The sequence below is a fragment of the Kogia breviceps genome, chromosome 17, assembly GCF_026419965.1.
Source record: "Kogia breviceps isolate mKogBre1 chromosome 17, mKogBre1 haplotype 1, whole genome shotgun sequence".
In the NCBI taxonomy this organism is placed as follows: domain Eukaryota; kingdom Metazoa; phylum Chordata; class Mammalia; order Artiodactyla; family Physeteridae; genus Kogia; species Kogia breviceps.
Window position 1 is genome coordinate 4,162,682 of NC_081326.1, and position 12,864 is coordinate 4,175,545.

A 12,864-nucleotide genomic window follows, 5' to 3' on the forward strand; every position below is an offset into this window, starting at 1 on the left:
AATAATTCGACCTTTGAGAACATATGCTGGTTGCCTAACGTGAAGAAAGCCCATAGTAACTGTTGTATTCACTGAACACAATGTTCTCGATTGTTCTTCTCACAGTCACTGAGATAGTGCTTGTTTTGCTTTACTTTTCTCCCTCCCTCTACAAATTCAACTTATTTGCAACGTTCCTCCCATTTCCCAGAGGCGTGTAAAAGTGGGGTTTTACTGTATATATTTTTAGTCGCTTAAGACTGTGTGGTCATTCCTCAAATAGTTTTCGAAGGCATTTAACTTTAAAGTCTCCGTCCAAAAATAGCAAGGAAAGATGAATTAACACTGAATAAGAAAGATGCCATGGGAGCAGGGCTGTTGTTGTGTTTTCTGGTTTTGGTGCTCAGGGACCACGAACTGCCTCAAATTTAGCAAGAAGTGACATAAGCGATGTGCTTTGACTTGACTCCTAAGGGATCTCGTTTCCACCCTGGCGACAGGGGACGCGATCCCCAGACAAGTTCCCAGGCAGAGCTGCAGGTCCGTCCCTAGAAGCGGAGACACCTCCACCCCGTCCCCTGCCGGGATAACCACACCTGCGTTCCCCAACGGCTCTGGGCTCTGGGCTCTGGGCTCTGGACCGACTGGGCACCGACAATCCGAGGAAAACTGCTGGCTATGCTTGACCTACCCTCTGGCCGTGTAAGGCGGAAAAGACGAACGAGATCCAGAGACTGACTGAAGACTCTGATGCCATATACACTCTTAGTATGAATCGAACGGCAAGAGAGCAAGAAGTATAAAACGTGGCAAACATCCTGTGTACTAATTAAGGCCAACTCTTAAGTAACGTGGAATGCCGTGTCACCTTACTAGGGGTCTCTTTTTGCTACAGATACTGGTGCTTTGTGTTTCTTTTTTTTGTTGTTTTTTGTTTTTTTTCTTATAAGTGCATAATAAAGACGGCAAACATCTGAGCCAGACGATAGCAAGTCTTCAGAATATACTGACCTGAAATTATGGTCTAGCTAAGAAACATATGTCATGTCCCCAGACTGGTTTCTTAATTCATTTGAAGCTTTTTGATTATTAATCCACTTAGAGGCTAGTAAAAGTTTTACAACTCTCAGGTCATTCGTATACATTTTAGAAAATTTAACTCTCTTGCAAAACCTTTTAATGAGCCAAACGTCAAAAGGTAGAGCCACTGTTATTGGACAAAAAATGAAAAACTTAAGATCTAACAGTAACTGGAACACGGGGTCGGTAAGACTTGACTACTACTAATGGCTTTCCTATATGAGAAATCATCTTCAAATGTGGCAGTTGGCAGCGAGTCAGGACAAAATACCCGGGTAAACATAACTTGAACGCAAATGGTTCCGAAGCTCATTTAAAAAGCTAGTTTCTATTTCACACTGGCTTAATGAAAACTGGTACTATACAGAAGCAGGAAGCCTTATAGCGTCTGAAAGTAGGCACTAAAGTAAAAATGGTCACCTAAGGCAGGGCTACACACACGCTTCGGAAACGGGTCCGCATCGTGGAGCCTCTACTGAAAAGCCTGATGGAAACGCGGCAGCGTTGTGCTCGAGCTTAAACTACTGGTGAAAGCTGCTGACAGTGAGTGCAGAGAGCCCAGACCTATGGTGCTGGCAGGATCCGGAAGCTCCTGGGCTTGGGGCGGGAGCTGCGCCGCGGAAGAATGCGCCTCCTCCTGGGGGGGAGGGCCCACCCCAAGGCTCCCCACCGAAATGGGGTTATAGGGGGGCCCGCTGAGCGGTATGAAATTAAACAGCTGAGAGAAGTCCAACGCTGCTGGGTTCAGGGGCTCGCCGATGGAAATCGAGCTCTTTGACAGGGACAGGTCCCCCGCGCCGTCGTCCAGCGACCCGATCTGCGGCTCCAACGCCAGTTTCGACGACGATGCCTGGGAGTCCTGGGGAGCGGGGGGCACGCTGCCTTGCAGTTCCATCAGGTAGCTCTCGATCTCCCCCTTCAGCGGCTGTTCCTTTTCGGGGATGGAAATCGCGTATGAGGTAGAACTGAACGGGTACTTGAAGGAAAGGTGGTGAGCGGGGCGGACAGCGTCCATGTCTATCGGGCACGTCATGCCCAAAGGCAGGGTCGTGACCATCTGGTGGGCGGGCCCCGAGCTCTGCATGGACTGGAACGGAGCGTTGTAGAGGTTCAGCTGCAGCGTGTTCGGGAACGGCTTCGACAACAGTTCGCTGGAAGGCAGGGACATCACCGGGAGGAGCTCGTCCTTGATGGGCACCGAGACGTTGCAGGTGAAGGGGTCCAGGAAGTCCACGGGCTCCGTCTTGACCTTCCGCAGCTCCTGGGTGTGGCTCTTCTTCATGTGCCGCGTCAGGTGGTCCTTGCGCCCGAACCTCTGCGCGCAGTACTGGCAGAGGAAGTCCTTCCGGCCCGTGTGCACCACCATGTGTCTGCGCACGTCCTTGCGCGTGTAGAAGCGGCGGTCGCAGTGCTCGCACTGGTGCCTCTTCTCCTTCACGCCCCCCGACGACTTGCCCGCGTGCGACTTCAGGTGCTCCAGCAGCACGCCCGTGCTCTCGAACGCCTGCAGGCACACCTTGCAGGTGAGGTCGCCGCTCGTGGCCGCGTGCAGGGCCAGGTGCCGCTTGAACCCGAGCTTGGTGTTGTAGTTCTTGCCGCACTCTTCGCACGTGAACGTCTCTTTGTTGGGGTCGTGTGTGTGCAGGTGGTTCTTCAGGTGGTCCTTCCGGTGGAACATTTTCTCACAGTAATTACACTTGTGGGTTTTCTCGGGAGAGTGCGTGGCCATGTGCCTTGAACACAGACATATTCTGTCAGCATCACGACAAAAACCGCCCGACCTCACTGTTCAAACGGAAGCTAAGCTGCTAGGCTAACACAGAACTGCCCTCCGCTCGGACGCTCTTTTAACTTAATACGCATCTGCTACGAGGGTAGTTACGGCACCTACACACTGCAGAGCTGGAGCCATCTAAGTCGCCACTTTAGTTTTCACTGGTTTTCAGCGATTACAAACGTTAACAACGAGCAAGGCTGAATAATACTCACGTTAATGTCCACACCCTTTTCTTGCAATTTCTTTTTGTACAAACGGAAATGCTACTCTCATTCAGCATTGCATTAAAAGAAAAAAAAAAATCCAAAAACACTAACACATAAAAGTCTGTGACTTAGAATGCTAAAACTAGCCAACGTCTAATCTACTTAACATTTCTCTCTGCAAGTCAGCGGAAAGATGTGGATACAAATATATACGTTTACAGTGGCTTCAAATGGCCAACATAAGAGAAAATAGAATCTGAAAGACAAATAGAGTTGAATACCTTTGTAATTTGTACTTAGAAACAAAGGCTTTCGTGCAGTCTTGTTGTGTGCACTTGTAGGGCCTCTCTCCTGTGTGAGAGTAGGAGTGGACTTTTAATTTCTCAACACTGTTAAAGGCCTTGTCACACAGTTGGCAAGGAAAGTTTTTTCTTGGTTTGGTTTCACCACGCTTACGTTTCCCTGAAGGGACTTTCTGGGTATCTCTTACTTCTGACAAATCACCAGGAATGACAGTGGCCATCGCAGCCTAAAGCAGGCCTTCTTGTTGGACACTTGGGAACTGCCCAGCTCCACTAAATGATTTAGCTTTAGGTGGCTTCTCAAGTTTCATGTGGTCGTAAAAGAAAGCAAAAAGGGACTGGAAAAAAAAAATAAGAAACAACTAGTTTGTAACTAGATTTAATTTTTAAAAGTTTTATTTGCTATGTGATGCTTTTGAATTAAAAAAAAAAAAAAAAGAAACCATAAAATGGATTCAGCTGGTCTAATGTAATATCTGTAGGCTTCTTTATATTTGTCAAAACACATATTAACGCATTGCTCAGAATGAACAGTTCACAGATCCCCTGAAATCCCACCTGACAGACGTGGTGCTCAGGGAGAGCAGTCGGGAGCTCTCAGGAGGCATCAAGACATGATACCAAGAGTGGCATTATTAAAGCTTCACGTTTTACAAGGGACTAGAGAACATAAATCTCGCTAAGAACATAAAAATGTTTCCGCAAATATTTTAATATCTAGAAATCATCTGTGCAAGCCAGGTCTAGTCACGCTCCGTGTTATAGGAAAATATAGATTAGCAGCCAAGAACTCTTTCAGGCACCTTGTGAACCATTTGGTCCAGGGAAGGAGTACTCAAGGCACAGACACCAGAGGCCTGAAAGAGTTGACCGCACTGCCCGAATTGAACATTGATTCTTTATACCAGTGTCATCACACACAGAGGGATTTCTGAGGCAAGAGCAGAAATGACCTGTCTTTGTGACAAACATGCGTTCTTGAAGTGGTTAAAACCTTTTGTGTTACATTAGACGAGGATCGTGGCTCCCTGTCTCTTGGGTGGAGGGTGGAAGCAATGATTTGGCTGAAGGAATTTTCCCCACCATTTTTCACATCACAGAAAATGATGCTGTTCATTGGGCACCCGAGGTAAGTGGAAGCGCCAGGGCTAGGGGACCGCTCTGTGACACACCTGTGACCCGTGTGGGTGTGAGCTCACCAGTGGGCCTTGTGGCTCAGAGCACAATACCTGTGCGGGGATGCCTCAGTGTAGAGGTGTGTCAGGTTGTAAAAGGTGTGTCAGAGTTCCGATTCATTATCGGTGCTGTGAGAAAGAAGGAAATGTATGTACTGTATGGCAAAGAGTATGTCTACCTGAACAAAAACAAATTGACTGAAACCTTTGAAAATTTGTGGACGGGAGATAGGAAACATTATCAACTGAATTTCTCAGAGGAAGAAACCAACTCCCCAAAGATCCAATTGATATAAACAAGTTAAATGATGCCTCAAGGCTCATGAATGCTAGTTTTTAGCAAGGTATTTATTTTTAAGAGACACAGAAATAATACCAGCAACCTCTTTGAAAAAGATCTGATTTTAAATGGAAAATTGGCATGTGGCTAAATGACTGTCATCAACTACTGATCAATTGGATTTCTCATCCTATTAATATTCAGAAAACAATGAAAACCAATTTCTTTGTTTCACTTGTGTTTTGGCAGCAGGCTGACACCTGCCCTCGCGAGCTAGATGGATGATCTGACTTTTGCAGATTCCAGCTATCCTTTTGCAGGAGCTCCAAATTTAACCTACATTTTTGTAAAATCAAGTGTACGTTATAACAGATCCTATTGCATTTTAATGTAGAGGCCATCATTAAACAGGCAAAATATGGCAATTATCCACTCGTTTGATTAAAGTGTACAGCATATGGGTAAATTAATTAGTGTCTGGTTCACACAGCCTTTCTTCTTCAGTAGGGAGATACAGGCAAGGCCTTGTTTCACGCTGTTCAAATTGCCTAAGTCTCCTCTGCAGTTTAAAGCTGACATTAACACAATTAATGCAACTGACATTACTGCTGCAAACACAGTCTGTTCCCTCTGGTTTTAGATTTTGCTGCATCTCAAGGACTTGTTCTTTTCCTGTTATATTTCCATTCAAAAGACAGCTGCTCTGCCTCTCTCAGAAATATCTAGACAGCTATTCTGCCGTAACCAGTAATGACACTGTCAATTGGTATAAAGCATTCTGCCAAAGCAGGAAAAAAAGAATAATTTTGACTCTCTCATTTCCTAACATGATGCTTGTGTGCACCTATTTAGAACATTGTGGGAAACAAGCTGATAAATTTTTCAACTGTAAAATCAACATGGAATGCAGAGTATCTAAATCCCCGTATATAGCTAATATCTGAAAATATTTCAAAGACTGGTCGTATTTTGCCATTATTGTGTTATGAGGCCCAACCATAACTGGGCAGAGAATTCCAGTTGAGAAAAATAACGACTTCGAAGTTATTGAAAAGAATGCACTAAAAGGGCACCATGAAACAACAAACATTTGATCATATAGGAAAACTGGTGACACTCAATGTGGAGCAACAAATGAGTTCTGTTATCTTTGGGTGTACAGACTGAGCAATGAAGGATTGCAGATTTCAAATATTACACTTTTCTAAGACCAGCTGAAATTTTTTCATGGCTAACAATATCTTTTATCTCAATATATTACAAAACTCAAGTTACTTATAGGTGCATTTAAAAACTACAGGATAAACATAAAGTTGCGAGCTCAACATTGAATAAAAATCCAAATTCATAATATTCATAGCAATCAAATACTTTAAAGATGCATGCATAAAACGATAGTGATTTCTGTTCAATGCATACCTGATGACAGATGGAAAAAGCGTCAGACCTTGATCTTAGCCAGTTCCACTGACTCTTCGTGGAAGAGAGCGGAATCCAGTCCTTCCCATTTTGGCCAATCTATGAAACAAAAAATAAGAATGGACTACACTCTAAACGGAACCAGTCCGCAAGTGATGGAAAATACGGGATCAAAGAATGGCAATTTCATGACACATGCTTTCATTCCGTACTCTGCTGAAGAGTCATGCATTGATTTTCACCAATTGCAAATCTTTATTAGTTCAAAGCACATGTACATGACCAAATTAAGGCAGAAACAAAAAGTAAAACAGTATTACCTAGATAAAGGGCATTTGGTGATGCTGAATGACTCCCCACTTCTTTCCCAAATTCAATTTACTTTTTTAAGCCTAACTCGCCTACTGAGAGAAATGGATATTAGGGTTACTATTTGTAAACCGAACGGATCAAGTTTTCATTAAGCTAAACGATATTCGGAAAGAGACGAGCTCAGTTCTCCCTCGGGGAGGGCACACGTGTCGCCCGACCGCAGCCCCGCAGGCTCCCGAGGACAGCACCTCCCAGGCTCACGCGGCACACGACTGTGCAACGTGGGCTCCTCTGGGCTACACTTGTGTTACCTGCGATACCCGCCAATTTAGTTCTCAAAATGCTGCAAGCGCTGCTGAAATGTAGCAGTAACTCTGTGCTCCTTCGATTTCAAAAGCATGCAAGGGAAGTTAAATATAGGTTTGCTACAGGAGAAGGGGTGTCAGGAGGAAAGAAAGCATCATTTGGTTTTAAGAGATCATTGTTGAAACATCTTAAAATATCTTAAAGAATGCTATTAGTAGCATGATCCTCAGTAGACGAAGAACGTGCATAGAAAAGAATCTGCTAATAATTCTGACTGTACATGTGAAAAGAATAATGGTCAAAAAGCAGAAAAAAAATAGAATTATCTATTATAGAGAGTACAGGGTAGTAAACCCTGAATAGTTTAAAGATGACCATTCAGAAGTCATGATTCTGACAACTTGAGAGGGATAATACAAATCAAATAGTTAGAGTGAGATTCACCAATGACAGGTTAAATGAAAATAATTTTACTTAACATTCGAAACACAAATCTAATTAATTTCCCCTGAAATCAAATTTTCACATACTTTAAGAATTTGACGATGTGTAAATAAAATATTTAACAGAGGGCATTCAAGCATCATTACAAAAATACTAAGGGTATATTGGAAAGTAGCATTATTCTCATAGTTTAAAAGATAAGAAAAATAAAAATTTAGACTCATAAAGGATGTTTTAAAAGTTAAAGCAAAAGCTCCATTTTTTTTTTTGTAAAGCACAGGACATGCATAAATGGAAGAACTGAATTCTGCACATCAAAATTGCAAGATAATAAAATTAACTTTGTAAATACTTACTTGCCCGGGGCACAAACTAAGTTTTGGGTAGGCTAATTAAGAATACGAAAGCCTATTTTGCACATTATGTTATTTTGATAATGTAAATACCTTACAAGTGGAGGGTGTTTTCATCTCTATTACCTCCCTGGAATTCAATGGACCTGAGAGGTGGATGCTTTTATCTCCATATCCACTTTAAGGTGAGAGGCCCAGAGAAGCTGAACATCTCGACAGCACATATATGGTCAAGAAGGGGCTAGTGCCCTAACATCACTCTTATTCTACTGCATTCTAGGAGAAGGGCTGATTGGCAAACCGATTTGAGCGTGGATAAATCCTGTCATTGCACTTAAAAGGCAAGAACAGGTGACAGTACCTATTTCTCTGTCAGAGCTGCCAATACGATCCCCAAACAGAAACACATTTAAGATTTAAAAAGCTTCTTTTAAATAAAGACGGTTGGTAAAGTAAACTTTAAGTAATTTAAATAGCAGTTAAAAGAACAACTAGTATATCTGTCTTAGTGGATAGTGATTTGGGTAGAAAAAAACCTAAAACCAAAGTTGACTGGTGAACAATAAACTTACATATTTTTTTTTTCCCCTGACCAATATGAATTTTATTGCATCTCAAATACATCCATAAAAATTTTATTTACGCTTACTGTTCAATGGCGTTTGTAATAAAAATCCTTTAGAGTCAAAATGTTTCAGTACAGTTTAAAATTGTATGTCTCTCGATTTGAAATGTTACAATAGTCTACAAATGACCCCAGTTACATATTTTACAGCTTGAAATAAAATAATAAATAGATATCATTTTCATTCAGTTTATCACAAAACATAATCCAAAGTCATGGTTAATTTCCCTAAATTCAGACTAATTATTTTGAGTTCTTATGAGTGGCTAATTATTTCCCCAAACAAAGGAAACCAGAAGCTGTTTAGAGTTCATTATTATTGGGCTTGGTATAATAAACATAAATACACAGTTTCCATTCATGGAATCCCAACTAAAATGTCAACTAAAATTACCTGTGTATTCTCTTTTATACTGTTAAGAAAAACTTTTCTTTAATTTTTAACATCTTTATTGGAGTATAATTGCTTTACACTGTTGTGTTAGTTTTTGCTGTATAAGGAAGTGAATCAGTTATACGTATAAGTATATCCCCATATCCCCTCCCTCTTGCGTCTCCCTCCCACCCTCCCTATCCCACCCCTCTAGGTGGTCACAAAGCACCGAGCTGATCTCCCTGTGCTGTGCGGCTGCTTCCCACTAGCTCTCTATTTTACATTTGGTAGTGTATACGTGTCAGTGCTACTCTCTCACTTCGTCCCAGCTTACCCTTCCCCCTCCCCGTGTCCTCAAGTCCATTCTCTATGTGTGCGTCTTTATTCCTGTCCTGCCCCTAGGTTCATCAGAACCATTTTTTCTTTTCTTAGATTCCATATACATGTGTTAGCATACGGTATTTGTTTTTCTCTTGCTGACTTACTTCACTCTGTATGACACACCCTAGGTCCATCCACCTCATTACAAATAACTCAGTTTCGTTTCTTTTTATGGCTGAGTAATATCCCATTGTATATATGTGCCACATCTTCTTTATCCAGTCATCTGTTGATCGACATTTAGGTTGGTTCCATGTCCTGGCTACTGTAAATAGTGCTGCAATGAACATTGTGGTACATGACTCTTTTTGAATTAGGGTTTTCTCAGGGTATATGCCCAGTAGTGGGATTGCTGGGTCGTATGGTAGTTCTATTTTTAGTTTTTTAAGGAACCTCCATACTGTTCTCCACAGTGGCTGTATCAATTTACATTCCCACCAACAGTGCAAGAGGGTTCCCTTTTCTCTACACCTTCTCCAGCATTTATTGTTTGTAGATTTTTAAGAAAAACTTTTAAAAAGCATTGTGACTACTATTCTGAAAAGTCTGCAACAAAATTTGTACTCCAGTTTTTCTTTTTTATATATCAAAGATTGGTTACTATGCTTTTTCAAATAATTAAAGTTCTTTGTCTTGATCTAAAGAATCATGAAGCAACATAGAAAATATACATATACCCATTTCAAATTGCCCTAGGATGAAGTAGCACTTCAGAATACCTGCCCAGTTTTTGCTGGTAGCAGAACAGATGTTTTTTTCCTAGGGCAACTTTGCATACACAAAAACAATAATTAAAGGGGATACAGCGTGTGTGCGCGCACACACACAGGTTTATTATCTCCGTGTTTTACATTCTAAAACGGTGACTCACACAAAAAAATAACAAGCAAAATGAATCATACATCAGAGGGTTTACTAAAACGAATTTCTGTGAGGATGCTGGCAACAGAACAGGCCTGAATTAAAACTGTTTCTGTACTTAAAATTTCACAGTTCTAAAAGTCATTTCTCTAAGAGCTGTGAAGTTTTACAACACTTACCTGCATCAATAATTCTTTCATATTTAAGTTAAAACTCAGGCATATACTTTGCAAATTAAGGGCAAGTGCCATCATAATCAAAGCTTTATTCTCCTTCATGCTAATCATAAAACACCATTAGTAAACAATTCAGAAAACGTCAACATTTGCTTAAAACATGTTTTTCATATAGAGTAAATAGGTGGGTTGCAAAAGGAAATTTACCAGTAGTTAATACTTTAATTTACGTGTATAAAATACAACAAAGCTTTGAATAATGTGAAAGATAACATAATTGAAGTCAATTCTGAAGGGCAACAGCACACTTAGAACACTTCTTTGATCCTGTATGATAATGTGGAAATTTTTACAGCATTCAATTTTTGTAGGTCTGTAAAATCACTTATTAATAAAAGGAAAAAACATATCTTGCAAGTATAAAAATCTAAGACAGCATTAAAAGTAGACTGCGGGCAGCATTGGGACAGGAGCTGTTAGTTTCATTCGCTGTCGTTTCCCATAAAAGGACGTAGAATTTTTGTTGAGTGAATGAAAATAATTAAAGCAGGACAAGTGCTTTCCAGCAAGGAAGTGAACTATGGGCTCCATCCCCAGAGTAGACACAGGACAGAATCCATGTATCTGAGTTCAAGTAAAAAATAATACAGTGAGGATACAATTTGGTCCAATACACTAAATAAGTCACTGGAAAGGGACTCCCTAAACCTAACAGCTATTTGTAAGGCCTTAGATTTAAAACAATAGTAACTGCAGTGAAAGCTGTCTAAAATCCTCCTTTTGTTTCAGAAAACAAGCATCCTCTGATGGACCTTACTGCTAAGGAATCAGTTAGTACAAGTGTAAAATATCAGTTTGCTCCACATTCATTCCTAACAAAAATTTCTAAAGTGCAAACATGCCTGGAGCCTCCGTCCATGCCTGGCACAGAGCAGGAAGGGTGGCTGGGTGGTTAGATGGTTAGAGAGGCTGCTGATGCCGCAGGAGGACAGCAAGGAGCAGGGCGCCCGCCCAGAAGCAGGAGACGCGGCAAAGAGCGGGGCTGCACCTGACCTGAGCCTTCCAAGTTGTCAGCAGGTGCCCAAAGGACTCATACCCGGAATACCCAAAATTACAGAACTTATCTTCCTATGGTAGATGTCGTTAACTGACAGCATCAACAATAAGGATGCCTTTTTAGAATTACTGTGTATGTGATATTTTCAACTTTGAGCAATTCATTAAAATGCAGTTCTAGGACAACGCTTTGGAAACTTACCATGCAATTTAGCCTTACAATATTTAGAAAGGCTTATATTTAATATACAAATACTGAAAGCCAACAGAGATGTGAAAGGAGTAGCCGACCTATTTGCTTTTAGGAACCAAGAGGAAAAAAATCAACGAATTCCAAGGTGGAATCAACAAATTCCAACGTTAGTTCTCTTATCTGCACGACAAGGAAGTTCCTTTGGGGGCCACCTGGAGCCTGGGTGTGGTTGTTTTTTTCATTTTCTAGAGTCCCCAGAAAAACGAAGAGACAATCGGATGAAGACAGACTATTCAAGAAACACATTTTATCTTTCAATTCAGAAATGTTTTCCTTGGTTAATTATTTTATGGAGCAAAAATGTCATGTTAGGTTATAAAGTTTTTCTTCTCTTTTAAAAGCTCTTTTAAGGATCCATAACTTAGAAGTTAGGCATTTCCTTTTAACTCCTATGTGGGAGATTTTTCCTCCTATGGTTGTATATTCATTTCAAAATAAAAAACCCTGAAAACTACAGATGGGTGGTATACCAGGGTATTTTCATTCTCTTCACATGGGTAATTAGTATTTGCAAACAGGAAATGAGAGCAGAATGGTGCAAAAGAAATGATGCCAGAGAGAGAGAGACAGAGACAGAGCACAAAGAATCGCAATTACATCTGAATACAAAGTAAGAGTGCTTAATCACACGTTAACTATTTTTAGAGGTTTTCCTTTTTTTTTTTTTTTTTTGTATAAAGCATTTCCAAAATACTGGTGCTCAGGCCAGGATTGTAAAGTACGCAGCTTGCAGTTCAGCTAATCTGAAAACTGCATGTGTCCCAAATTATGATGAGTTGTTTTTGTTTTTCTTACCACTGACCCCTTAAATTCCTGGGGCTTTAAGAAAAACGCTTGACACCAACTATAAAAATGTTCATACTGGGGCTTCCCTGGTGGCGCAGTGGCTGAGAGTCCGCCTGCGGATGCGGGGGACGCGGGTTCGTGCCCCGGTCCGGGAAGATCCCACGTGCCGCGGAGCGGCTGGGCCCGTGAGCCGTGGCCGCTGCGCCTGCGCGTCCGGAGCCTGTGCTCCGCAACGGGAGAGGCCACGGCAGGGAGAGGCCTGCGTACCGCAAAAAAAAAAAAAACACAAAAAAACCCAAAAGTTCACACTGAAGGACCCCAAACATTTGGAGGGCGTGCCTCTGTTCATAAATGGCTAACTGCCTAATGCTATTAAAATCACAGATATAGCACCTCCCAGGCTTCAAGTTTGACCTTCCCAAGCATACACACTCAGTCTGTCTCTACCTATACATTTAACAGGAGGCAGAGGTAGTGCACCATAAAACAAGAGGGGCGAGGCAAGAAAGTTTCACCTAGGTACAAAAGCTCATGCAAAGAACTAGTTTCAAGCCATCTCAAAGTCAAGCGCACTTTAAACGTAGGCTTGTGCGGTGGTACACGAGACAAGGCATAACCGTTGTGAGGTGTGTGCGTGTGTAAAATCTTCAGGAGCACCTGACAACGTAAGGGCAGAGGAACCCACACCCAGGGGAGGCTCTACGTGTGCCATCACCCTGT

The 12,864-nt window shown here is 41.7% G+C and overlaps 1 protein-coding gene across 3 annotated transcripts in view; it reads right to left on the minus strand.

Moving 5' to 3' along the window:
- Positions 1-924: 924 nt before the first annotated feature.
- Positions 925-12,864, minus strand: part of PLAG1 (PLAG1 zinc finger) — a 46,386-nt gene continuing 34,446 nt past the window's right edge. For 2 of the 3 annotated variants that reach the window (XM_059043389.2, XM_067017043.1), the window contains 3 exons: positions 6,219-6,317; positions 3,324-3,682; positions 925-2,792 (listed from right to left, as the gene is read on the minus strand). In XM_059043389.2, coding sequence (XP_058899372.1) covers positions 1,532-2,792; positions 3,324-3,565 — 1,503 coding nt within the window. In that variant the 5' untranslated portion in view covers positions 3,566-3,682; positions 6,219-6,317 and the 3' untranslated portion in view covers positions 925-1,531. The remainder of the gene's footprint in view (positions 2,793-3,323; positions 3,683-6,218; positions 6,318-12,864) is intronic. The other variant, XM_059043390.2, reaches the window with a different exon arrangement.